The sequence below is a fragment of the Podarcis erhardii genome (genome assembly GCF_964252035.2).
Source record: "Podarcis erhardii genome assembly, chromosome: 9".
Lineage (NCBI taxonomy): Eukaryota > Metazoa > Chordata > Lepidosauria > Squamata > Lacertidae > Podarcis > Podarcis erhardii.
In genome coordinates, this window is record NC_138512.1 from 41,646,743 (window position 1) to 41,674,354 (window position 27,612).

General features: G+C 38.7%; 1 protein-coding gene across 3 annotated transcripts in view; it reads left to right on the forward strand.

Moving 5' to 3' along the window:
• LRBA (LPS responsive beige-like anchor protein) overlaps positions 1-27,612 on the forward strand; it is a 367,500-nt gene that overhangs the window by 321,759 nt on the left and 18,129 nt on the right. For 2 of the 3 annotated variants that reach the window (XM_081875163.1, XM_081875164.1), the window contains exons 49-53: positions 7,088-7,177; positions 10,166-10,358; positions 12,965-13,027; positions 16,387-16,542; positions 21,660-21,827. In XM_081875163.1, the coding sequence (XP_081731289.1) occupies positions 7,088-7,177; positions 10,166-10,358; positions 12,965-13,027; positions 16,387-16,542; positions 21,660-21,827 (670 nt within the window). The remainder of the gene's footprint in view (positions 1-7,087; positions 7,178-10,165; positions 10,359-12,964; positions 13,028-16,386; positions 16,543-21,659; positions 21,828-27,612) is intronic. The other variant, XM_081875165.1, reaches the window with a different exon arrangement.

The following is a 27,612-nucleotide window of genomic DNA, read 5'->3' on the forward strand; positions in this document are numbered from 1 at the left end:
CAGAGATGTGTTGCACTTCAGAAGGGAGGCTGTTCTAGAGATCTGGAACCACTGCAGGGAAGGCCATCCCCCAAACCTCTGCAGTGCAAGCCTTTGCTTAGCACAGGGGTCACCAAATGGGGTTCCTCAACAGTGAATGGATGGGGTTGGTCTGGGTGGAGACATTCTTTCTGATATTTGGGGCCCACATACAATTACTAAATAGAAATTAGTCTCTTCCTTAGCCTTTGTTGCCTTCACTTTTACTGCAGTTTCTTGTGTTCAAAAACCTTGAAGAATCCCAGTCCTTGTGGATCAGATATGATGGAAATGAACATCTAGAGCTCTGCGTAGCTACTACCTCACTTCCTGTTTTCCATTCCTCTGAAGGTCTGACATATATTGAGCCTGAGCATTTTCTAAAATTGGTTATTTCATATAGGTCAGCATTTGAATGATGGGATTTTTTTTCACCAGCATCAGCAATGTTTAGTTTACCCCAATTTAATGACAGCAGTAGCAAGTCTGCTATCCTATCAGATAGAAAGTATGTTTGACTTCCCAGTCCTTTTCATCCATGGTGGGAGCCAGGTATTTCAGCTCTAAATCAGATGAAGACAGCTGAGCTAGTGAATCTTTCAGGAAATCTAAACACATTTGTATTTATAGCCTAGTCTTAACAGTTGCTAAATACTTTTAAATTATCAGCAGGTCTTGTTTACATGCAGATGGAGTACAACCTTTGATGCATGTCTTAGAAATTCACTAAAGTGATTACAGGACGCTGCAGCAAAGGAGTATATTTTAAATGTGTGAATAAAATAACTGAATACTACATTTATGCACAATTCGAAAGTGTTGTAGAAACAAATATGTTGGAAGACTCACTAGCCAGAAGTGTGTTGCCCAGATGGTTTGCTTGACACAGCACACAGCACAGAAACTGTGAAAAGCTAAATAAATGTTAAGGATTAGTCTGTTTTTAATTGAAACCTGCATTTAAAATACCATAAAACTGTGCCAGATTTTTTATTTTTTAAAAAAGAACGTATCAAAACCAAATACATTGTTTTCACGGCCACCTGGAGTTTAGCTTGTCAACAGTACTGGGCACTGGGCTGTGATCTCTTTCTCTGAAGCTTAGTGAAAAACAGGCCCACTGCAAGATGGTAATATATTCAGGGGTGTGTTTTGGGGTTCCTTTTTTATTTTTTAGGAGAACCTGCTTCATACTTCACCTTGAATTAATTTTGTTTGGATAAGGATTCTCTGAGGAAAGGGTATTCTGCTTGTATCTATTACCAGTTAAAGTTTTAAAAGCAAACTCCATTTAGTGAGGAAAAACCTTTGTTTTCAAGTACTAACTGTATTGTTTTAAATGGTGATTTAATGACAATATCAGCATTTGATGTTTCTCTTTAAGCAACACTATTTTGATATAAATAAGAACAAAGTAGTGTGATAATTTCTTTGGCACAACTTGTACTTACCGTGAGAAACGAAACTGGGTTGGCTCCAGCACAAGAGCAAGCAATAAGAATTACCTTCTTATCAGTAAATTCAAAGGTCCATTTAATTTAACAATCTGGGGTAGAGAACTAGACATAAGGGGAAAAAACACAACTGCTGTCCAGACCGACAGCCATTTGTTGAGCTCTCCATAATGTCTAGTTACTAGTAGAACTTAACTCAGGACCTGGTATCATTATGCTGAGCGCTTTTCTGCCCTGCTATCCAACATTGTTAACCGTGAAATGTGGCAGTACAGCCTGAATGATATTCTCATACTGTGTGAAAATAAGTGTGATGGTTCCTAATCTCATAATGAAATCTGCGCCATCCCCAAAGTATCTGCACTCTTGCATGCATTACATTCAGTCATTCTTCCTTCAAGTTTCTTTGAATTCCTTTGGCATTTTCTCTTAAGTCTCTTTGAAGTATTTTGCAGGCCTATTTTTCTTGTTCCACTTTATCTGCTTATTTCCAGTAGCTAGAGATTTAGGTGTTCTCAATGAGCACATCAGTGTTCCAGACAGAGATACTGTTTGAAATTATCCATGAACCCAGTGCCTCTGAACATTATTGAGTGACATTTGTTTCTGTAGGTTGTGTCTGCTCTGACTAACTGGTTTATTTCAGATTGGCAGCTGGGATTACAATGTAGTAGATGGACAGTTTGCATGAATTGGAGATTGCACTGAAGTTGCACTAGGCCTCAGTTTAATATGCCTGGAATGTACAGATTCAGATTAGAGCAAGTTGCATGACTCTGAAAGGGAAAATAAATCCTTGTTTTCACAAACTGTAATTACTTTTCTGTTTTAACTCACTGGCTGTAATGTAATTGCCCACAACAGCTATTCTTATAATTAGACTGGACAAAGTAGGTTTTCATACACCATTTTCCCCTTCTCACATAAAGTTTATTTTTTACGTATAATGGAGTTCTGGAGACCCGATGATTATGCTTTAAAAAGTTTTACTTTTCTTTTTTGCCTTCTGAAGTTTCCTCTCCACCCCCCCCCCCCAATTCTCTCTCCATTGAAAGAACACCTTGGGAGAAGTAGTGGCACCCCAAAATAATATCCAGTCAGAATTCCACAACCAAATAAAAATGACAACATAGAGCCCTGTTAGTTTCTGCACATAATCTTTGATAATTGACATATTGCAGATGAAAATATATTATTGTTAGGTTTTCCAAGTAGCTCAAGATATGAGCATAAGACTTTCAGAGCTGCGTTTATTTTCCTGCCCAACCTAATTTCCATTCTCTACTGATGGGTACCTGATGCATCAGGGAAAAAATGACTTGTAGGAAGCAAATCACATCCAGAGTGACTTTGGCCTTTGGTACTTGCCATCCTGCCTGTTAGTATTGGAAAAGCTAGGCTTCTGTTATCCATAGTTGATAACAGTTGATATTTGCTTCTACAACTTCAAAACATTTAACATCAACTGTATTTTTGGTAAAAGTATACTTACTGTTTTTACCAGATTATCTGTCTGTCTTTATTATGAGGAGAAGCAAACACTCTTCATCAGACATTAATACAACAGCCAAGAAAAATATGAGGCAAAATGTGCAGCAGCTTTCTGCACATCCGACTTTGAATCTAGCCCATTATTCCTTTTTTAAAAAATACAAATTAATATTTACTTCTTTTCTTCGAAAAGAAACTTTTGCCATATATAGATATCTAAATATCTATATCACTATCTATATATATCTATATCAAAATATCTATATCACTAAGTAGCTTTGTGGGAGCGGAATGAATTCCATTTGCACAACAGGACTTCTCCCCAAACGTGCCCCCTAAATCTGTTCTTGGGAGCAGATTTGAAGTCTACATGGAGCACAAGCATGTGGAGTGGGGACGACGACTCCTCATGAGCAACTTTTACTCATTCCTCCCCCAAAGTTCTGATATTCTGCATATACCTACATAAACCTTTTCTGGGGGAAGAATGGTCCTGCAGATTGGGGGTGGGCAGTATCCCACACAGCCCTAAATATGCCATTCAACTGCACCATTTGAATGGAAAGTCAGTCTTCCCTGATGCTGTCAAGCAGCATGCTACTGAAAGGAAAGGAATAGCTAGAAATCACTGATTATTTTGAAAGCCAAGAGCCATAATTATGCTGAACGTAAGTGGTGTATGAACCAAAGGTATGGGGAAACCATTTCTTCGATGTGTGTCCTGGCAACACCAAAATGTTCCACTCAATCCCCCCCCCCAGCATGTGCCACATGCCATCAGCTCTAGTGTGGTGTAAACTGCTTGCTGGGTTTAAATCTCAGCCAGAAAGGATGTTCACTGATTTTAGGCTCAGTGCTTTATCTCAGTCTAACCTATATTGCTGTGAGGATAAAACTGGACATAAGGAGCTCTGAATCATAGGAAGCTAGCGGGTCAAACTTTGAATACATAAATAATAATTTGCTATATTTGATTGACAGAAGCACATTTTAGTTTCAGATGCTTGTAGCTTGAGAGTATTACAACATTCACAATGTTGTGTAGAAAATTGGAATTTTTTAGATGGACTCTGCTGAATCCTGCATACATATAAATCCATCTAATATATGCAACATGATCCAAGAAACATACCTGTGCGATATTGTATGATTGTTAAAAAGTAGCTTTAAGCAACTTCCTTAATATTAATGAGTTTTGTTAAATCTCAAAATTGTAATGCTTGCAATCACTGCATTTGAGATTGCTTTAATCACTCTCATTATTTTCGCTAAAACTGTAGGCAATTCCATTCTTTTCCCCCTCATTTTGTCTTCCACTTCTCCCTCTACCTCCTTCCCATTCCGTTTTATAGTCCTTTTCAGACATAAACACGGAGGGGAAGCAATTTTGATTTCGTTTCTGAGTGGTGCTGCAAAGAAAAGTAACAAACATCTGTTTTTGCCTTAACTGCATCCATATGTTCAAACTCTCTAATACGCGTCTCCTGGATAAATTTACAACCCTATTTGGTGGGCACTGCATACTATTGAATTAACTTTTTTTCACAGTTAAAAGAGAGAAGAGTTTAATTTATGCCAGGGCTCAAAAAAGCTCAGCCCAATCGCTTGTTTATAATAGGAGAGCTAAAGCTTGGAACATGTAAAGTGATTTTTAAAAATGCTTTTGAGCATGTGCAGAGTTCCTTTGCCTCCTCATTGAGCAATTGAATCCTGTTCCCACATGTTTAGTATTAAGTAGCAGGCTTCCAGGGCAGATGGTATGACTCCCAAACAGCCTGGGTCTCCCACATCTCCTCAGAAACTGAGTACTGGAATATATAACATGTTCAGAGACTGGAACTACGCATTAAATTAAAAACTAAAACGCTGCCAAGGAAAGTCTACGTTTCTCTTGCCTCTTTATTACTGCCAGAGAGAAGAGAAAGCAGAGAAGTAATTCCACACACCTGGTAACCAGTTGCGTATGTGTGTGTGTATATACACAATCAGTACAAGTGATCAATATTTAATCATTTGTTCATTACACATTAACATATTTTTCAGCTTAACATGTGGAAATGCTAAACGCTCTCACTCTCTCTGTGTAGAGCAATGGATTGTAAAGGAGTCCTATAGTTTGTTTCATTTTATAGCCTCATTTTACAGCATCTGGAACAATTATGGAAAGAACCAAAGTTCTGTTATTACAGAGGACTAACAGAAATAGGACTTTTTATTACTGAAATGTTTTAGAAGCATTGAGCTAAAACGTTGGTTTGTGCAATTTTGTATTATTGTAGTTGATGTTCCAGATTAATTGTATTACTTTTTAATTAGATGCTGATGTGGGAAACTTTTCACTAGTGAAAAGCTTATATGGCAGAGTAATAGCCGAGCCCAGCTCCCTGGCAGTTTCATTGCAGTTCTTGGAATGCATAGTAAATAAATGTGTACTACTGTTGAAGACCAGAGATAATAGATAACCTTGGGACAGAACTATTGGCTGCAGAGTGCTGAGTTTCCAGCCCACCCTTGGAACTCAAGGATACATATGCAGTCTCTCATTCAGGCACAGATCTGCTTAGCTTCAGTATCATTATGACACACTGCACTTAGGCCCATGTCCTTGAAGCTACTTCAATTTACTCCTGTCCTGATGTCATTGCAACAACCTGATTCCTGCTTCACGTCATTTGGCTCCTGTGGCCTCTGATGTACACAGCATGGAAGTACCAGACTTGGGGGTCAATTGCACTTCACTTTGATATGGGAAATGAAGGAGAACTCAACACAAGGCTTCCATTTTGCCAGCAGTCCTTTCTTCTTTAGACCATGCAGCCCTGTCCTCAGATGCCCGGAGAGCACAAGCTGTTCCTATTTCCAAGTATGAAGATGCTTGCATTATAGATTCAGGATCACATTTGGAACAATGCTAATTCACTGGCTCAGTTCCTCTGAGTTTAATTGGAATTGGTCACCACATTGGATTGGAACTGTCATAATTAGTGTCATGATTCTGTGTAGGTTATTATTTTCATAATATTAGCAAATCATTTAAATAAAGCTAAGAACTTTACTGTAAGTTTCACCCTTGGATCTTCAGATGATGTTGGACTACAACCCTAGTCATCCCAAACAATCATGGTCAATGGTCAGAGATCACAGGAATTGTGATGCAGCAATATATGGGAAACCAGGGTTGGGAAGACTGGGGTGTAGACCTTTCGGTTGAAGAGCATGGTAGTTTTCTCCAGAGCAATTTGCCTAAGGTCTTTAAAAGATACAAAATAAATGTCTTGGCTTTGTAACTAGGGCAAATTAAGTAGAACTGATATTTAAAGAATGAATACTTGCTATTTCAAGACATTTCAATCAATTTATCACTTTGTAACATTTAGATTGCAGTCCTTCATACAGTAAGACTGCTTCAATTCAATAGGATTTAAGCACCCTACACAGGATTACAACCTCAAACTAAGAAAGGGCAGCCCATATTTATCTCTGCATTTCAATGTAATTTTTTTAATTAATTGAATATTGTTCATTAAATTTGATTTCATTATTTAGAAAAGTAAAGGGCTTATATAGAAAATACTTTAGTTTTAAATTACAGTTGTTCTGAACACATTCTTACATTTAAATTTTATGCTGCTGATACCATCCTAAATGTAATTTGTATTGCATTTTATATTGACAATTCTGTTTGAAGGCCTTTGCTACTTTTTCCACCTTTAGGGTAACGCTCAGTACAAAGGTAGAAATACTTAGAGGTCTGAGTTTTTCTTAGTACCTGAAAATATTAGCTTTTGTTGCAGGCAGATGATGCAAGCAGAACAAGGTGGTGGAAGCAAAGAAAAATGGAGTCCATAAGGAGAGTTTCTGATTGTAATAGCTGGTCTCTGTTTAATATCACGGAACAGAATGAAGTTTTGCAGTTTCTCATGGAAATAGCTCCTAGAGTACTAAAATGATTACCTCATTCTTAATACCAGTGCCAAGCACTTAGCCCCACTGTGCACACACGGGCTTGATTTTCAAGATGAAAAAAACCAGAAGTGTGGAATGACATTTTCAGGTGACAGTTATGGTTCTATTGCCTGTAATTAGCACCTCTTAACATGCAAACCTGCCTATGTTTTTTCCAGGCTGTTGAAGCTCAAATCCGAAGTTTTGGGCAGACTCCTTCCCAACTGCTCATAGAGCCACATCCTCCAAGAAGCTCTGCCATGCAGGTGGTAAGTTAGGTGCCAGGTTAATTATTTGCGAATCAGCTGCTCCAAATTCATACAGACACACTTCATTTCCCAGTACAGATAATTTAAAGTGATTTAAATGTTCTTTCTCCATAGTCTTAATTGAATGCATTATGAAGGATAGAAAAGGTTTGTTCATTTTCTGAGCCAGGTTTTAGGAACACTGCGGACAGGCCAGGGCATTAGAGTCGATGGGTACTTTGCTGTTAGGTGATATCCAACGTTGCATGAGCAACGTTAAGAGTGGAAGCCTGTTCTGAAAGCAGGCTGACACCATTGAATGCCATCCATTGTCTTTATTTGGGTGTGGCATTTATCAAGGTGTGGTTCTTGTGAAGAGTCAGGTGCGTTTGTTCGTATACTGTGTGTTTTCAGAATATTCAGATATATCATAGGATCTATAGTTTTCTGCATAGGCCCTGTGGTTCTGTGCTCAATACTAAAACATGCAACATTTAATGACAACAAATTTTCTGTACTAAATTAAGGTTGCCATACTATGTTAGAGTTGTACTTATGGGAAGTAGAGGGAGGAGAGGCTGATGGCCAAAGCAGGAGGAGAGTGTTTTGGTGGGAAGCAAAAGAACCAAAAAGCACAAGATACATCAGTTACCTTATCAGTTGCTTGAATTCAAGGTTGCTCACACTGTATTATTATGCAGGTACATGATTGTATGCAAGTAATATGAAACATTAAATTGTAACTCTTTTTAACACAATATGGAAATCAACATGTTGATCCTCTGATTACGGTAGCTTCCAAATCCTTAACAGTTTTGTTTTTTAAGTTCAGTGGTGGTCTGATCCACACATTCCATTTCTAAAGTTGTAGCCAAACTATACAGATCTCTCAGGGAACGGGTGGGCAGATGATATGTCTGAGCATTGGGCGGTGATGAGATTTTGTTACCACTTTGCACTTCTCAGCTTTTCCAAGTAAGCAGATGTGTAATTGACTTCTCCATCTGCAAATGTCTTCAGAAATGTAAAATGTGCAGATCAGTCCTACGCTGAGGTTCATGTTTTTACTCCTGCAGCTGTTGTTGTTTGATAACCCAGGTACCAGATGATAAATGGTTTTGAACACTAGAATTTGAGCAAAGATCAAGTTTTTCCTAGACAAAAACACATTGGCTTTTCAGATGCATTAGTACATTGGCTTTCCCTGTCACAAAGCCAAATGTTTTACCACCATAATGATTCAGTTAATCACTAAAAGTTTCAATGCAAGATTTTTTTTGGGGGGGGGGAGGGGAGGTAGGTGGAGTATGTATAGAGAAGAAATTAAAGGCACCATGGGCTGCGTTAAGTGCACAAGCCATAATATGCACCAGGTGTAGTAATTAGCAATCACATGAAGGCTGCCTATTTGTCTGGTTTGGCTGCTGTTGCTGTATCCCCTTGTGTTTTCACACCATCAGATAGCTGGATTTAATTGAGGCCACATCAGATGAGGCATTACTGACACCTTTAATTGAATGAGCATCCAGGGAGGATTAACTCATAATATTGATTGGCTTTTAGCCACTTGCTCAAAAGGGTGTCTGGGTAGCTTATTAGTTGTTTTTATTTACACCTTTATACAAAGACTGTAAATAGGAATTCATAGTGCAATATGTTTTTCTAAGTACTCTTAATAACTTTTTTAAAAGGAGTGATAATAAAAATGCAAATGAACTTAATTTTTTATTAGTTCTGTATAAAAATATGCTAAATGTGCTCTCTTATATACACATTTACATATGTGTACATGCATTGTAAAGTTGCTGATGATAAAGAGGCAAAAGCCATTACCAGCGTATTCAAATTCCATAAAGATACTAATTAATTATTAAAAAATAGTTTCTCAGATGCAGTCACAGGTAATACTAATGGACAATGAAGAAAACACTCCATGTAAATATAAATTTCTCAGCAAACTGAACATTAAAACCAAGAACTCTGACAATCCTGACTTGAGCTTTATATAGCTTAATAGCTGTGTCGACAAAGCATCACAAAAATGCTTTTGAGAGATGCTTTTGTCATAGTGACGTTATGCATTCTCTATAAGCACAAGTTTTTAGGATAGTGGTTTAAATCTTGTGGTTTTCTAATACATTTCATTTATACATTTTTATGTATGTTCCAGAGACTTTCAATGGGAACAGAGTACAGCTAACTTAGATTTATCCAACCCCTACACCCACCTTTAATTTATTCTGCTTTAAAGTCATAAAGTTTTAGACTTAGATCATAATTTTCCATGACTGGAATTCTGCTCATGGAATACTCCTGTGTTGGAGGACACAATATTCACCAAACCCTCTTTACTCCTGCAATCCTCTCTGTCCTCTGAAAATCTTCTATGGGAGGTGATACTAGGATCTGCTGGTGAATTGGCAAAAAATCATTCCTTGTATCAGTAACAGCCTCTGGTGTCTAAGCTATACAATGCATAGAAAGACGTGCATTACACATTTTAATTCTGTATTGCTATTCCTAAATTAATTCTGATGGTATGCAAACACTGCAAATTCAGTTTTCTGTTTTTTACCCTCTCTATGATTTTCCTGGAATTTTATTCTTTGAGCTTTGGTGCAGCTTTTAAAATTCTGTGCTTTATTTTATTTTTTTATTGGGATGTACTTTTTTTGAAGCACTACTTCTGCTGAAGCTAAACTGTTTGCAAGATACAGGCAACTGGAAACTTTTAAATGGGGCCAATGACTTGCTACAAATGTTGGCTTCTTAATTTTTCCCTGCTCTGTATGTAATTAAGGAAAAAAACCTCAAGGTGTTCAATAAAATGATAGTTTCCATGGGCCTGTCAAAAATTACTGCATTGGCATTCATTTGCGGTGGCTATTGCTTGTTTTAATTGGGTCTTCCTTCTTTTGTCCTGTCCTGTCCTGTCCTGTCCTTTCTTTCTTCCTCCTTTGTCTTTCCTTTTTTCCGTGTGGTTGGGGTCTTGTTGTGCCCACTCAACAGTATCTCCTCCTGCAGAGTCCATTGATGTTCACAGACCAAGCTCAGCAAGATGTCATCATGGTCCTCAAATTTCCATCAAACTCCCCTGTAACGCATGTAGCAGCCAACACCCAGCCTGGTTTGGCAAATCCTGCTGTGATTACCGTCACTGCTAATCGACTGTTTGCTGTGAATAAGTGGCACAACCTTCCTGGTAAGTATGGAAATACTAGCAAGTTAAGATATAAACAGCAAGTTGGGTTGATTTTATGTGTCAAAGATGATGCTTGTTTGTAATGGGTTGGGTCTTAGGAACCACAAGCGAAGTTCCATTATGAGAGTGGAACTTTCCATCCTTCCCACTGTATCTCTAGAAAGTCATTCCTGGGATTGGAGGACTGTGAAGGATGCAGGTATGGATACTGCAGCTGGAGGGAACTAGCAAAAAATAAAGAGCACCACCCTTGCATGAATTAAAATACCTTTAACATGAACAAGGTATTCATTTGATCCAAACCAATATGAGATCCTTCAGTATGCCTATTAATATCTAAAAAGACAATATCTAAAAAGACACCCGAAGCTGGTTCAGGATCCGGCAGCCAATTTGATCACTGAGGCAAGAAGGCCCAACTGCACTGGCTGACAAATAAGTTCTGGGCCCAAGTCAAAGGGCTGCTTTTGACCTGTGAAGCCTTAAACGGCTCAAGACCACAATACCTCAAGAACAGCGTCTCCTCGTATAAACCAACCGAGGCCCTGCAATCATCATCTGAAGCCCTTCTTTATGTGCCTCCTTCATGAGAGGTTCAGAGGGTTGAAGCACATAAATGGGCCTTATCTGTGGTGGCCCCCCTGTGCACTCCACAGCGGCGCTCACCTGGTGTCTTCATTACATATCTTTAGGTGACAGGTGAAAAAAATTATCTACAACCAGGCCTTTGACTGATTAACATTCTATGGCCCTTTAAATGTGTTCATGAGCTGGGGAGTTACTGGTTTGTTTTTGTTTTTATTCCTGATTTTATTATGTATTTTGTGTTCTCATTTTGTATTTTTGGGGGGGGGGGGGCGAACTGCCCTGTGATATTTGGGGCTATAGAAATTAATAAATCATAATCACAATCATAAAATGATCTGGTAATTAGTTCACTTCTATTTCAGGTTCTGTTAATAGCAATTTTAGAATTATGTTTTTGAAATATTCTAGTCATTAGAAAACCTTTCAGAGCATTGTTATAAAGGAATTGCACAAGAAAACCTAATAATGTAGCCTATCTCTATATAACAATAAAATGCTGTAACTGCCCTACAAGATACATACCTTGTTCTGTAGAATAAGTAGACTTCAAAGCTCAAAGATTAGCTCCCAAATACTTTTTATAATAAGTAAATTAATTTGCCTAACAAAACAACTGGTAATGCTATACTTTTTAGAAATTTCTAGAATCAGATCTATGACCAGAATTCACACTTTTTAATTATAGTGGCCTGCCTTGCAGCGGGACAGCAAAAAGACCATCCTTGGTCCTCTGTCTGTTTAAATTTGAATTGTGAGTTTTAGCAAACAAATATAGCAACCTCTATATCTCCTGACTTCCCACTTTTCCCACTTCTTTTCCTTGCTGTTCCTTGGGGCAATTTGTCCCCCAAGTCATCTCCTATTCAGCAATGTTCACTGTTCTGTACTACCTATTACCCATTAAACCTTCATTACCCCTTAGCTTTTTCACTTCTTTATCAAATGTTATCTCCCCCCCCTTTCATTTTTGATATGTCTGGCTGTTAAGCTTATAAACCACAAGACAGAGTTCTTGTTCAGAGCTTGTTACAAAATTCCTATCACAATTGTGGTACTAAATAAAAACTACTTTTGCAAGGAACGCAAGGACAAGGAGGCGTACTAACGTGGCTCTTTACATGTGCAAGTAAAATTGTACACCTACTTCATTTTGGTAACTTGTCAGCTTAAGCACTTTACTACCCATTATGTCCATATAGGGTAGAAACTTAAATTGTGTCATCATTTATTCAGATTTTGCTGAAGCAGGACTTCTGAATTCCATAACAACTGTGTAATCATTCCAGCAATGCTGGTTTTATAATAAGCATATGCTTTGCAAGGTACATGTGAAAATGCGAGATATTGCACACATGATTTTTATTATGTTAGCTTCCATTTCCGGAAGCTTTCATTGATATTTTGAAGTGGAGCTCTGAGGGGAAAAAATGTGTTTAGCATCAGCAAAACATGAACGTTTCAGTTACAAAAGAAATGTTCATACATTTGCATAAAATTCTGGTGTTCACAAATGTTTCTTGAAGTTCATGTATGCAGGTTTCCCATGATGAATAGAATATTTAATATAGTGTGAGCGAAATCCTTTTCTCCATCATAAAGTAAGATTTTTTTTAAAAAAAAAATCCTTTGTGCGGTACTATTCAAAGTATTTTTTCTTTTAATGGAGGAAATAATATTTGCCACAGTCAGCAGATGGTTGTCACATTTTGTTTTCAGTGCTCTTTACCACTTAATTTTGTTTTGTTGCAACATGAGAGGCTGCTGGTCAAGCATCTGCTATAGCTTATGGTCCAGAGCTGGTGCCTCTGATGATGGTACACATTGAGAATAGCAATAATCTAAAATAAATGTAATAAACAGTCCTTGAAAGCACCTGGATTTTTTTGTTGATGGTGTTCAATAAATGGATGAAGCTTTCACAGGGAAACAATGGCATATAGTGTTTGATTTATAGGATTTTCCATGGTTTTAATGCCTGAAAGTAACACAGTTTTTAAATCTTCTCTTGTGCATTCTAGCTCATCAAGGTGCCGTACAGGACCAGCCATACCAGCTGCCAGTGGAAATCGATCCTCTCATAGGTCTGTCACTTCCTTCTCTCTTTGCGATTCATTAAGCTCTGTATGGTGGCCCTGAAGTGTAGATTACGGTTGTTTTTCACTTGCTGGTTGCTAGGAATGGAATTTTCCTGATAAACCATTTGCATGCAAATTGGAATGCAATGAGCTGTGGCTATGCTGGTATTTCATCAACTCCCCCTCATTGGTTTGCCTAATTTGAACAGGCCTAGGACGTGTGTCAGTGAAAATTAATATGGATGCCGTAATAATGTGTGATTGAGAATGCGCATGAAGTACTGTCAGGATAATATTGGGTCTTTTCATCACTCAGACTTGTTGATGAGCAAGAGCGAGGCATGTTATGATGAATTGGTGTGCCAGTAATGCGATGGAGCTCTTTTGCTGAGGAAATTTTCATAATAACAGTGGGATTCTTAACAGCACTGTGTTGTGAAAAATAAAACTGTGGTGCCAGAATTTCATCATTAAGGGAGATCAATCCTTTCTTCACAGGCCTGCTGTTCAGGCTGAGGGAATTAATGTGTAATTGCAGAACAGTTCCAAAGTCGAAATATATTGCTCAGCCATTTTTAGTGTTCAGGTACTAGTATTCTACCGTTTTTCCAGGGTATGGCAGACTTCAGGATCACAATCAGGAAAGTAAGGATATTGTTTCTCAGCTAGATAAATCATTATAATGCATTCTGCTTCCAAGTGGCTTGTTATGGTGGTGGTAATTCTTATTACCAAGAAGAAGGGCTTGTTTGTTTGCAAACCTTTGTTTTAGGTATTTGCAGTTTGGCCACCATAATTCATTATAGCTTGTGAATTTGTATGTATTACAGTTCTGAAAGGCATCACTTAGCAAATACATTTTTTTTCTTCTTCTATGATTTAACTTTAGAAGAGCACAAAATTTATTTTCATAATCACCTCAAAATTCATCTGTAGCTTGATTTCTCAAACCTTTCTTTTATAAGCTCTTTAGTTATTGAATGCAAATAATCAGAATATTTACATTTAAAGACCAAGGCAATTGTCACAAAATATTTTGTCACCTTATTTCAAGTTAGTCAAAGTGTATATGAATCTTAAGATAACTACTATAGCTAGTGAAAAAATTCTTAAGTGGTAATTGATTATTAGTATATGCACATATGAATACTGATATATGTGCCATGATTGGTGATGTGTAATAACTACATGAAAATTGTTGCAAGGTGCACTGTTGCTCCATTCGCTCATAACACTAAGCCAAACTATGGCTTAGCATGAACAAAGAAGTGTGTGGGCTCATAGGAGATTGCATCCTCTTTGCCACCTCAGTTACAACTTGTGGTTTGTCTGGAGCAAGACAAACAACAAACTCAAGTCTAGATGACATGCTAAACTAAACCATGGCTAATCTCACAGCAGCATACTTGCAGGAGGACCATAGTCAGACCCAAACTGCTATGATCTCCTCTCCAGGAGCCAACATGCTTACACTAAGTCATAGTTTGGCTTAGTGTTACCTGCAGACTGGGTCTATTTAGCTGACTAGTTTATATAATACAGATTACCATGGTCAATGAATATAACCTTTGGCTACATTACAGTTATGATTCTGATGTGCATTCTCCTCTGCATTTCAATGCAAATGCACAAATTTACATCCAGACATTCAAATGGTTTTCCATGAGCTCCATTTAGTCAGCCTAAAAGCTATATTGTATGCCACTATCCCTGGTTCAAGTGATAATGTTTTAGCTGTATCAAGAAATTATTTGTTAGGACATTTATAGACCACCTTTCACTGTAAAATATATGAGTGTACATACAATAACACAGTATGCAGTAGGCATCCTAAGCAAAAATTATATTTAAAGTCAGAGCCATTTGATTCCTAATGAGTTCCCCAAGGAATGGAATAGTTTAAAATATACCCTCACACACATTCAATTACATAAAGCCTTATATTGCACATTTTAAAATGTGCAATACTGGTATAATACCATTCGCGGATGTCTACTTATTAGGAGGTAAAGTTTTTTGTTTTAAAAACAAAACACAGCACTCCTTTTTAAAAGGAGATTAATACATTGTTGAATTTAAGGGTTAACTTTCTGTAAACTATCATTTGTTTCTACAGAGAACTGTGGAGATAAGAGAGTATCAGCAGAGGGCCTAAATGATAGTCTAACTCTTGCCCTTTAAAAACCCGTGATAGCCCTGTGAGTCAGGTTTCTGCTTTATAGACATTCTGCTCAGTTACAGGCCGATCAGGGAGCAGGATTTCACACAAATTTGAATTATTGTTGAGAGGATGACTCAAGATGTCAGGCCAAGGAGAGCACATGGGAGTCTGGTGTTTGGCTGTTGGTTAGCTCAAGAAAGGGCTGGAAGCTGGAGTCAGGCAGTAGACATCAAGGGAGTTAAGAAGTAGCTCAGAGAAGCTGAGAGGAATCAAGAGCTGAAATCATTGGCTAAAGCTGAGGAAAAAGGTCTGTGAGGAAGAACCTGTGACTTGAGGGATTGTCTTCAGGAGAGTTTTGCACTCAAGGGCCAATGAGAAGACTGCAGAAGACTGCAGCAGAGTTTCTGACAGACTCTGGAGGAAAAAGGTCATAGATTTGCATGAAGACTACTCATGTAGCCCTCACTGCCTAGTTGAGGAGTGTTAGAGGGGAAGCAGCAGTGGTATAGGGAAATTGGCTTTAGGTTTGAATAGTGGGAAGAACTGAAACTCACATTACTATCCTCTTAAAAAGAGCAGGAACCCTGTATTGCATTTGCCATGACATTTAAAGCGATTTATAGTTTAAACATTTATGTTTCAAGCAAGTGTAACAAAGTGAAGTTAACAGTGCAGTTTATTAAGTAACCATACACACAAACATCACCACGTGTTTATATTAATACCTTTTGAAAATAAAGTGTAATCTTTTTTTCCACATCAACACTTTATGGTGGTACATAGAGTATGATATTCCATTTGGAAGGGCACAGATTTCAATATACAACCCAATATCACTGAAGTTCTGGTGAATCTGGTATTAACTCCCAGAATGTTTCTGAGTATAACCAGTGGTGCATCGAAGTTGATAATTGTCCTAATATGTATCCATCAGAGTTATAACTCACCTGGTTTATTCTGCTGGATAAGCATACCTTGGAAATGCCTTTGGTATGTAACTAGAGGCTTATAGAATGTGCTTGACAATATGATGGGGAAATTGTAGCAAGACGGTGGGGAAGGAGTGAAAGGATTGGTGGTGGGTAGGAGGAAAGGAACATGCATGAATGTGTGTGCATCAGTTTGACAAGAAATTAAAACTCGATTTGCTACTGTGTTAAATAATTATTTTCTCTTTTGTCTCTCCTCCCCCATCCCCTTCTAGCCAGCAATACGGGTATGCACAAGAGACAAATTACGGATCTCCTAGATCAAAGTATTCAAGTCCATTCCCAGTGTTTTGTCATCACTTCTGACAATCGCTACATCCTGGTCTGTGGTTTTTGGGACAAAAGTTTCCGGGTGTACTCTACAGATACAGGTACTGGATTCATTTCAAAAACTTTGGAGAAGGTTTTGCTGACTGTTTGCATTTTCCTTTGCAGCTCAAAATCTCATTCAGAGTTTAAAAGATAAACCATTCCCCGTTCTCAGGCTCTCAGTCTGATGTATATGACACACAGAGAGAAAAAGAGGAAAAAAGAGGAAACCAAGCAGATTTATTCAAGGAGATTATTGAAGAGTGAACTATACCCCTTTCATACTGCAGGCGGGAAATGCCACTTTAAAATTAAAACCAAAGAATTCCACAAGCTAGTCCATCTGATGAAAGGTTCTAGCCCACCCAGGTTCCTGTTGCGCTAGTTTTCTACTTGCATGGAAATGTTTTAAAGCATTAAAAATTGCTCACCCACAGTCAATGTTTGTATGTTCTACTACCATTCCCTCCAACTTCTGCTACATATTTGAGACTAGGCCAAAGCATATTAGTTAAACTGGAACATAAAAATGTTGCTATTAAATGTGTCCTTGGACATGTGCTTAATAACTCTCAAAATGCACTATTTGAGACACATGTGCTCTCTTGCACTCAACTGACTAAATAAGGGAGGGAGTGTGAAGCTGAATCACTTTGTTCTTTCCACATGAATCAATTATTAATAGTAAGCGTATGTGTATTTAAAAACAAAATATACCTTTTTCTTCCCTTTTATTATCCCATTTAAAGCAATGCCGTGTTATGTTTACTGAACGTTCCCTGACTGCAGTTCTTTAAACAGCGCTCTTTATTCAGATGGCTATTTTGCTTTTTTTATTAAAAAAGAAAAAGATTAGCAAATGGTGATAGAAGGCATTGTGTAAATTTAGAAGTGAATGTTTAGCAAGCTATGGGTTAAACCACAGAGCCTAGGGCTTGCCGATCAAAAGGTTAGCGGTTCGAATCCCCGCAACAGGGTGAGCTCCCGTTGCTCGGTCCCAGCTCCTGCCAACCTAGCAGTTCGAAAGCACGTCAAAGTGCAAGTAGATAAATAGGTACTGCTCCGGCGGGAAGGTAAATGGCGTTTCCATGCGCTGCTCTGGTTCACCAGAAGCGGCTTAGTCATGTTGGCCACATGACCTGGAAGCTGTATGCCGGCTCCCTCGGCCAATAAAGCGAGATGAGCGCCACAACCCCAGAGTCGGCCACGATTGGACCTAATGGTCAGGGGTCCCTGTACCCTTTACCTTTATAACACTTAAGTAAGATACATGTATTGAATGATCAAGCTTGGATCCAAAGTAGCATGAGTCTTGACTAGTGCAAGTTTCCCCAGCCAGTTTCCACTAATTCTCCATTCCCATTGCACCTCTCTGTGTCTTATCCCACCACTTTTCTGGGAGACACCTAGAACTCAAGAGCAAATTTTCAGTGGCTATAGTGGGTTCCACTTTGGAAAAGGGGTTGGAAAGCCCTGTTCCATGAACAGAATTCTGTTTGTGATCATCTGGATCCCAAATGCCATATAAAACAAAGAAACCAACTTCCTGTGATGACGATAATTTATTTATATGCCACCCATCTGACTGGCTTGCCCCAGCCACTCTGGGCAGCTTCCAACAAATTAAAACATCCAACACGGTAAAACATCAAATATTAAAACCTTCCCTATACAAGGCTTCCTTCAGGTGTCTTCTAAAAGTCTAGTAGGAGGGAGTTCCACAGGGTGGTTCGACTACCAAGAAGGCCCTCTGCCTGGTTCCTCACTTCTCGCAATGAGGGAACTTCCAGAAGACCCTCGGAGCTGGATCTCGGTGTCTGGGCTGAATGATGGGGGTGGAAACAGCCAGTTAAGACATCAGGGGGACAAAAATAGTTTGGTCATCTCGTATAATTTTTAATGAAAAGATCAACATTAATATCTAGCGCAGCACTATTAAGTGTACAGTGAGAAAGTCCTATTTTAGATTATGATAACTGATTGATAAGCAATTAAGAAATATAATAGAATGCAAAATCTAGTTTTGCTCTTTTTTCTTTTTCTATCTAGTCAATGGAAAAGTCCTATTTAAGATTATACTAATTGATTGATAAGCAATTAGGAAATATAATAGAAAACAAAATCTAGTTTTGCTGTTTGTTCCCCTTTTTAAACCAGCTTACGCTTCTATTTAATTTATTTTTTAAAAAATACATGCAAATAATAGCTGGTTGTAGTTTTATATTTGGTTAACTCCCCATGCAAATACGTTTTCTGAGTTGAGTGTGAGGGGGAGAAATGAACAGAAGATGATGTGATCAGTAATAGGTAATGGCAAGCTATCACAAGTGTTGAATTCAATTATATTTTAGCACTTACGCTAAAAGAATCTTTTCCTTATTATATTTCAAGGGGGGAGGTATAACAGGAAATACCTTGAGCATAAATCACACTCTCTGAGTATAGCTGGAGCAGCAGAGCCACAATAAAACCATATTGCAGTGGTGGATGTTATTTTCAGACAACTTTTTCAATTCAGTAGTGCAAAAACTTTTCCCCTGTTTTATTATTTGCAGTACAGCTGTCATATAAAACATTAACTAGAAAATTTGTTCTGTCAAAAAAGGATGTCCTAGTGCACAATGAGCAATCATTGATAGTATGATGTAAAAAGCTGGAGTAGTATTAAAGCAAAAAAAGTTAAGGCTGTCTTACAAAATTATCGGTAAGTAATTGAACAAAGAAAGGTGGTTGGACAGAGTGATTTCTGTTGCCCCATGCCTCTTGGGGAAGCTTTGTAGCAGGCTAGCAGAGCATGTGCTTTGAATAAAAAGGGTATCCAGTTCAATCCTTGGCATCTCCTGGTAGGGCAAGGAAAGATCCCTATCTGAAACTCCTGAGAGCCACTGCCAATCAGTGTGTTTGAGCAGGTGGGGGAACCTTCTTCCCCTCCAGATGTTGATGAACAACTCCTATCAGCCCCAGAAAGTATGGCCAATGAGCAGTGTGAGTTGTATTTCAGCAAAGCCTCTCCTCTTCCTAGAGGGGAGGTGTTGTGAGCGGGAACACCTAGAGGGCCAAAGTTTTCCCACATCTGGAGTAGAGAATACTAAGCTAAATAGAGCAATGGTTTGACTCTGTGTAAGGCTGTTTCCTGTTTCTTAACAAAAGCAAAATGAATGTTTGAGAAGCTGCTGACCGAGGTTTGAAAACAGAGAATGTTGTAGAATCATATAATTGTAGAGTCAGGGGGGACCCCAGGGGTCATCCAGTCCAGCCCCTGCCATGCAGGAAACCGTGTCCACAGCCGTTCTTGGGGTGGGCTCAAACCACTAACCTTCTGATTAATAGCCAGATGCACTGACCCATTGCATTGGAACTACAGTCATACCTTGGGATGAAGTAGCTTACTTCCGGGTTTTGCTGCTTGCACATGTGCAGATGCTCAAAATGATGTCGCGCATGTGCGGAAGCTGCAAAACGCGACCTGCGCACGCGCAGACGAACAGTCGCGTCTTATGTTTACTTCAGGATGCGAACACGGCTCCGGAATGGATCTCGTTCGTATCCAGAGGTACCACTGTAAAGGCAAAAACTAACTGAGATGACAACATCACACCTTTTCAAAGAAACAGCTATTAGGTTGTGTTAATTGAGAAATTAAAACAAATGAGTCTTGTGGTGCCTTAAATACAGATTTATAGAAGCATAAGCTTTTTCATGGGCTAGAGTTCACAAATAGAATGGGTATTTTGAACTAACTGGAAAACGGTGAATAAATGATGGATCAACAATATGTTTCATGGTCCTGATCTAGGGAGGCAAGAAAAGCTTTTGGCTACAACTATATCACATTGCAAGCATCCTTGAAGAGACTTTAATAATAATAATAATAATAATAAATGTGAGCACCTCAGAAAACCTTTTGGAAGAAGAATTATTATGATTTTATATCTTGCTGTTAGTCTGCCCTATGCTGGCTAGGAACTTGCAGGATGATTCAATGTGTTTCTGTGTGCACAGAGTTCCACTCCTAACCCAGAGCCCTTTAAATATGTTTGGTTCTTCATAATAACATGCATAGATGCTTTCTGCTTACATACATTGTATCAAATTCATACCAATGCAAACTGGAACATATTTATATATAAACTGCAAGTACTAAATGGATTTTTTAAAAATCTAGGATAATTAAAACAATACCTCTATTTGAGTGCTATTGTTTTGTTGGCTGGCGTGATAAAAAGAAATCTGGGGACAATTTTAGCATTTCAATGACTTTTAACCGCTTAAAGCAAACAAACTAAAAGTTAAAATGTCTGAGTAAAAAGAGGCTACAACAGAGACTGGGAATGTGTGACTCTCTAGATTCAGGCATCCCCAACCTGTGGCCCGCCAGATGTTTTAGCCTCCAACTCCCATGATCCCTAGCTAACAGGACCAGTGGTCAGGGATGATGGGAATTGTAGTCCAAAACATCTGGAGGGCTGAAGGTTGGGGATGCCTGCATCTAGATGTTGTTCGACTCTCAACATCTTTCAACCCCAGCTAGCATGGCCAGTGGTTACAGAAGATGGAAGTCTGGTGCCACAGGTTCCCTACAACTGGACTGTAAGATAAGTGGTTTTTTTATTCAGAAGGTGCCAGGTTGCAGATCTGATTGTAGATCTACATCAAATTACCCAGATATTGGGAATAATTTCTGAGTCCCAATGCAGTGGCATTCATACCTCACACTATAGCCAAAAAGGATCTCAGAGTGGCTTGCAAAAAACATGGTAAAAGAGCCCCTGCCCCTTAGGGATACAATCTAAGTCATACCACAAGAAATAAAAGGCATGGAAAGGAAGAAATGGAAAAACAAGCTCCAGTAAAAGTTACTGAAGTTATAATGTGGTTTTATAGCCCTGGGTGTGCAGATTCTGGGTGTCCTCAGAATTCTTTCATTCCAAAATTATGTCTTTTTCACCTGGCCCTTGTTGGTAGATCTTGGGGATAGAAAGCCACTGTCTTTTTGAATGGACATTTATGAGATAGATAGATAGATAGATAGATAGATAGATAGATAGATAGATAGATAGATACGTGATCTCATTCAGTATAAGGAAGCTCTTTATATACCTTATGCGAAGTGCACTGTTATATGTCTATATTTATATATTGGCTAATGGCTGAAAAAAATGTGTTTTGTATATTCCAGGGAAACTGATGCAAGTAGTGTTTGGACACTGGGATGTTGTCACCTGTCTTTCTCGCTCCGAATCCTACATTGGAGGAAACTGTTACATTCTCTCAGGGTCTCGTGATGCAACGTTGCTACTGTGGTACTGGAATGGCAAAACCAATTGCATTGGTGATAGCCCAAGTGGTAAGGAAGGCCTTTGTTGTTACTTACTGTTTTGGGGTTTTTTTGTGAATGGCAGACTTGTTGCATATGATATTTCAGTACTGTTATACCTGAATTGCTGAACTGGGGCACATTTCTTGTTTGGGGCAGCCCCCTAGATCACAGGTAATATACTGTTTTCCATATTTCTTGGTTGCGGTTACTGCAGGGCATACTGTTTATCCCAGAAAATAATTCTGCTTCTGTGGAGCCCTATAGGCTAAGTCACTCTGAGACTTTTTTGTGGGAAACAAATGCAAATAGTAAATGAATGAATGAATGAATGAATGAATGAATGAATGAATGAATTGAACAATATCCTTCACATCTATGAAGAGCTGTCATACTAGCCAGCCATACAGGCAAAAGAAATACCGTATTTCTCCGTCTATAAGACACCCCCATGTATAAGATGCCCCCTATTTTGGGGGACTCCTATTTAAGAAAATGGGGGGAGATGTATCTGTGTATAAGACGCCCCCTAATTTTTGACATTATTTTTAAGGGAAAAAACCTAGTCTTATACATTGAAAAATATAGTAAATTGATTCAAATCTCTTAGACCAAAGAAATTTTAACTGAACAGTCTTTTGGGAAGGTAAAATAATCAGAATGTATAGACATTTCATATTTTATCTGTAACCTAGACCATTACCTCCAAAGGAAGGAAGATAAGAAAATATCTTTGCCAGTGTGTGTGTGTGTGTGTGTGTGTGTGTGTGTGTGTGTAAGAGAGAGAGAGAGAGAGAGAGAGAGAGAGAGAGAGAGAGACGGGGCGGTATGCAAGAGAACTATTATTATTACTATCTCTCTACAATTTCAAATCCAATACGGTTGCTGACTGGGACAAAAATCTTTGGTTAGAATGTTTTTTGCAACGGGGAAATATTTAGCAGGCACCAAAAAGACAAAATGGTGCCCATCTGATATGTAACAGGAGGGAGTTCCAGAGGATAAGGTGCTGCCACACTAGGCCCAATTTTGATGTCATGTGGAATGAACTTGTTGTGATGTATCTTTTGCAGAGCACAGTGACTGGTTGCTCATATAAGGGGTAATACCAGCTCCTTGAACTTAGCCTGGTAGTTAATTGACAGCCAGTTAAGTTCTTTAATAGGATGGCAATATTCTGTCCCACTGAGCAGTTGAGATGCCACATTTTCTGTTTCTGAGTCACCCTCAAGGGCAGACCCACACAGTGCACTGTTTCTTCCAAGATAACCAAGAACACTTCCTCCCATAAGGATGCATTGATCAGAACCTCTTTTAGAAAAGGTTTTGAGGTCTGATGGATCAATAAAAATTAAATTTATTTTCCCCCCCCTCTCTCTCTCATACACCACCCTTTATTACAAGTGATCACTGGTGGGAACTAAGTTACATAGATGTCAATAAATCAAGATGTAATGGCATTTAGATTAAAATGAATTAAAAGAATTTGCAAGGTATCTAAAAGCGGAATAGATAATATTTGTAGAGGAAGCTTTCATGGGGTTGCTAAATTACTCTGTTGCATATAATGGTTTGTCTTAAACTTTGAACATTCAATATGATACCAGCTTACATATGTGTTAGCCATTTATATTTCTTCAGTATGAGCAGCTTCAACACATAATGGTATTCTGGACAACAAAGGGTTCCTTTAAAATAAATTACTGGACATGAAAGCTGTGTCAAACTTTAGCACTGTTGAGCCTTTAGGAAGTATCCTTTGTTTAAAGCTTCCATTTCTGTCCTTTAAAAAGTTTTTGCTCTCTATAATCAAGCATCCTAGAGCGACATCTACTGGTAGTGAAATGAAATTCCATAAAACAATCCATGTCGTAGCAAAGTCAGTGGTAGAAATGTTACTTTCAGTGTTGAGAAATCAAGGTCTTGTAGTCCAGAACAATCACATATCTCAATCATGCTTCATGGTTGTTTATAATATTTTGTCAAAGCATTGTCAATCAGCAGAGCCATGCTGATTAGTCACTTGCCGTCAACAAGTGACTGTTGAAAAGTCAATACAGCCGTATCTCGGCTCCCGAACACCTTAGGAGTCAAACGTTCCGGCCCCTGAATGACCAAAAACTGGAAGTGAGTGTTCTGGTTTTTGAACTTTTTTTGGAAGCTGAACATCCAGCATAGCTTCCGCTATTGTTTCCAGCGCGCCTGCGCAATCAGGAACCAATCGGAAGCTGTGCCTTGGTTTCCGAATTTTTCAGAAGTTGAATGGACTTCTGGAACGGATTCTGTTCGACTTCCGAAGTACGTCTGTATTCAGTTAACAGGTATGGTTGTGAATTTTTCTTGATGTTGCTATCTTTTTTCAAATTGCTTTGAAGTTTGGTTGTTTTTTTTTTACAATCAAGCAGTGTATAAATTTTATGAAATAAATATCACGCAACAGTGATGACCGAATGCAGCAATATTTATTTGTAGTTATTCTGACGAATAGTCATGTAGCAGGCACTTAGATGTGTGGCTTCCTTTTTCTTTTTCGTTTAAATTCCGACCACAATACTTAGATGCATATATGTACTTTTCAGCCATAGTACACTTTCCATACCTGAACGTCTTCTGAGATTGTGTTACATTTTACTACCTTTTCACACATTTACTGTGTCCAGTCTACACCTTTGAATCATCAATGCATATGGTTCACTAAGCATCTCTTTCCAAGTTTTACAGCAGTGAGGGCCAATTGGACATTGTAAGGAATGTAATGCCACTAATCGCATCTCTTCTCAGATGTTCTCCAAGTAATTTCTTGTAAAAGGAACATAGGGTATTTCCCTATCCTCACTCTTCATTAGCTGCTACATTTGGACCGGATAGTCCTTCAAATAGAGGATGTGTTCTAATAGAGAATTGTTCTCTTGTCCAAGTAGGAATTATAACTACTTATTGTTTGAAAAGTAAGTGAATGGAGAAGGTGGTGAAGAATGGAGGCAGAAGTTCTGAATCATATACAGTGGTGCCCCGCAAGACGAACGCCTCGCAAGACGGAAAACCCGCTAGACGAAAGGGTTTTCTGTTTTGGAGGCGCTTCGCTAAACAAATTTCTCTATGGGGTTACTTCGCAAGACGAAAAAATCTTGCGAGTTCCCGCGGGTTTTTTTCACTCCCCCCCCCTTTCCTAAGCCGCTAAGCCGCTTATCAGCTGTTCCGCTGATAAGCCGCTTAACAGCTGATCGCTAAAAGCCGCTAGACCGCTAATAGCGCTAATCCGCTAAGCTGTCAATGGGCTTGCTTCGCAAGACGAAAAAACCGCTAGACGAAGAGAATCGCGGAACGGATTCTTTTCGTCTTGTGAGGCACCACTGTAATGTGTACTGCAGAACCATTCGAGGAAATAGAAGGGTTCCTTGTATATGAATTTATTTAGTTTACTGGCTTTTCTGGTTCGTATTTCATATCAGAAATGTGATTAGAAGTGACCATTGCTGCCTTACAATGACGTATAGTATTTCTCTATTGGATAGTTAATATGGGCAGTAGCCAATGAACACAAGGATTTCTATTTATGCAGTGGGACTTTATCCCCCCACCTTTGCACACCCCCACCCTCCCCAAATATGCTCTAGAGAGTGGGGGGGGCTCTCCTTGAAGAAATCTAGATGTAGCAGAAATCCTTGCACTGGAGAGACCTTGACTCAGGACCACATTGGATGCATCTCCCTATGTCCTTCATGGGAAGGGTTGTTCCTACCTTTCCCTTGCTTGTTCACAGTGGAAAGCTCCTCCTATCCCCCCCAAAAAAAGTGATTAGGTTGTTTTTAGTCTATTTTCCCATTTGTATTCGTGTTTCAGAATTGTGTACAAATATATGCTAAAAGTGTTCGCCTGGAATGTGAAGTGGGTGGGGAAGTGTGCGTTGACCTTTATCACACACCCTCTTCCACCTCCGTCACAAATACTTTAAATGGTGGTTTCCTTACTAGATTGCCAGCACGCTAGCTGTGTTTTAAATTAGATGGAGACCAGCTTTTCAGTGTTGTTGTGTTCAAGCTCAGGTGTCACTAAAATGATACGCATGAAATTATCCAGAAGGACCAGGATGGTTTAGTGCTCCATGATGGAATGCAGGCCTTCATATTTCAGGCAAAACAAGGCTCTGTTTACTGCTTATAGGCTTGATGTTGGATGTTGTAAAAGGAATAATATTCATATGGTAAATGAATAAAAAATATAATGTGTTCCATATGTGTAGCACTGGAGTAATACGCTTAACATATAACATTTATTTACCTTATTAGATGTTCTATTCAAGCTAGTTTCCCTCTCCTAATCAACAAATATGTGCTCTCCATAGATCCATTTCGATTGGCTAATATTCTTCTGTCAGTCCTGTTCTTCCAGTGGGCCAAAGAGAGAAACTTCAGAATAATTTCCTCAATTAATTTCTTAACTTAAGAAGTTGCTCTGTATAAATCCAAAATGGGACATTCTGTGTGTTCCACTTAATGTAAATGCTAATATTGGCCATGCTGATTTGACTATTTTTAAATCGTATTGTGAGTCTAAAGTACACAGGTTTGAGAACTCCTTATTCAGCCACAGAACTATAAAAGTCCTCGGGGAAAAGATCAAGTTTGCTTTAGTTATAGCTTTGTATTAGCTAGTACCTATTCCTTGTTTGTTTTCAGACTTTTATTTCTGATTTCGAATGTTAAAACCACCTGTTTGAAAGGAAGAGCTCCTGCCTCATAAAGATTGCACCAATACTTTAATATCTGTATGTTTTAAAATACTGATGCACCATTTGTGGTATTATACTATATTCCCCCCCCCTTTGAATTCATTCATTCCCTCGTTTCCTTTCCTTTAAAAAAAATAACTTTGAACCAGCTTTCTTTAAAAAGAAAAAAAAAAACTTGGCTAATAAGTGTATCTGGAATTATTTATAATTTTATTTATGAGTTATAATAGCAGTCTGTTACCAATCTCAGTGTTCCTGAACCAGCTATATATGATCATATCTCATATTTCTATGTTTAGAAGTTCTTAGTACACACGTTTTCGGTTCCTAGATCAATTTTTAAAAGTCAACTCTTTTTGAACATTTAGGACACAATATGAAGAGGGTGGGGACCCCCATAGAATATAATAGGGCCCTGTTTTCTCTCTGCTTATGATGCGTGTTCTTGGGCAGAGGATGTGTACACAGGGCCATTTAAACTGGATTTATTGCGTCCTACATGTGCATGTTTTTCATGTCATATCATATGCACAATGTTGTCCTCATCCAAATGACAGCCTCCACTTTCCTTCCATTTAATTAGAATTTCCTGCATATAATGTGGGATTTTGGGGGGGGAGAGGGGTGTCCAGCATAAAATTGCATGTTACCCAGTTGTCGACGGAAGCACATTGTGTGGGTGTGGTGTTTTAAAAAAAGTGTGTTGTTGTGATATTTTCCTAGGTGCCATCTCTCACCGCATTGCCTATTTCTGTTGTTGAGGGATACCTGGGTGGGCTGCTAGTGGGGCCGAGCACAATGCACTCTCCTTCTGCTTAACCTGCAATTTTGTGCAAGTCTGGTACATAGGAAAACTCGTATCTAAAAAATAAACAAGAGTTGTGCGCTCTGGTGAACCAATGCATGCCCACAATGGGCTTAAGGTTTTTGGAATTCAGGGCGGGTGGAGAAGTACTAATCATGGGGAGGGGGCAAGACCACACAGTGCAAATACAGCCCACTAGTCCACTAGTGTGAATGGGAAGCATTGAGAGTGCTCACATGTGGATGAATATGCACAAAAACACACACAGGGGTGGGTGG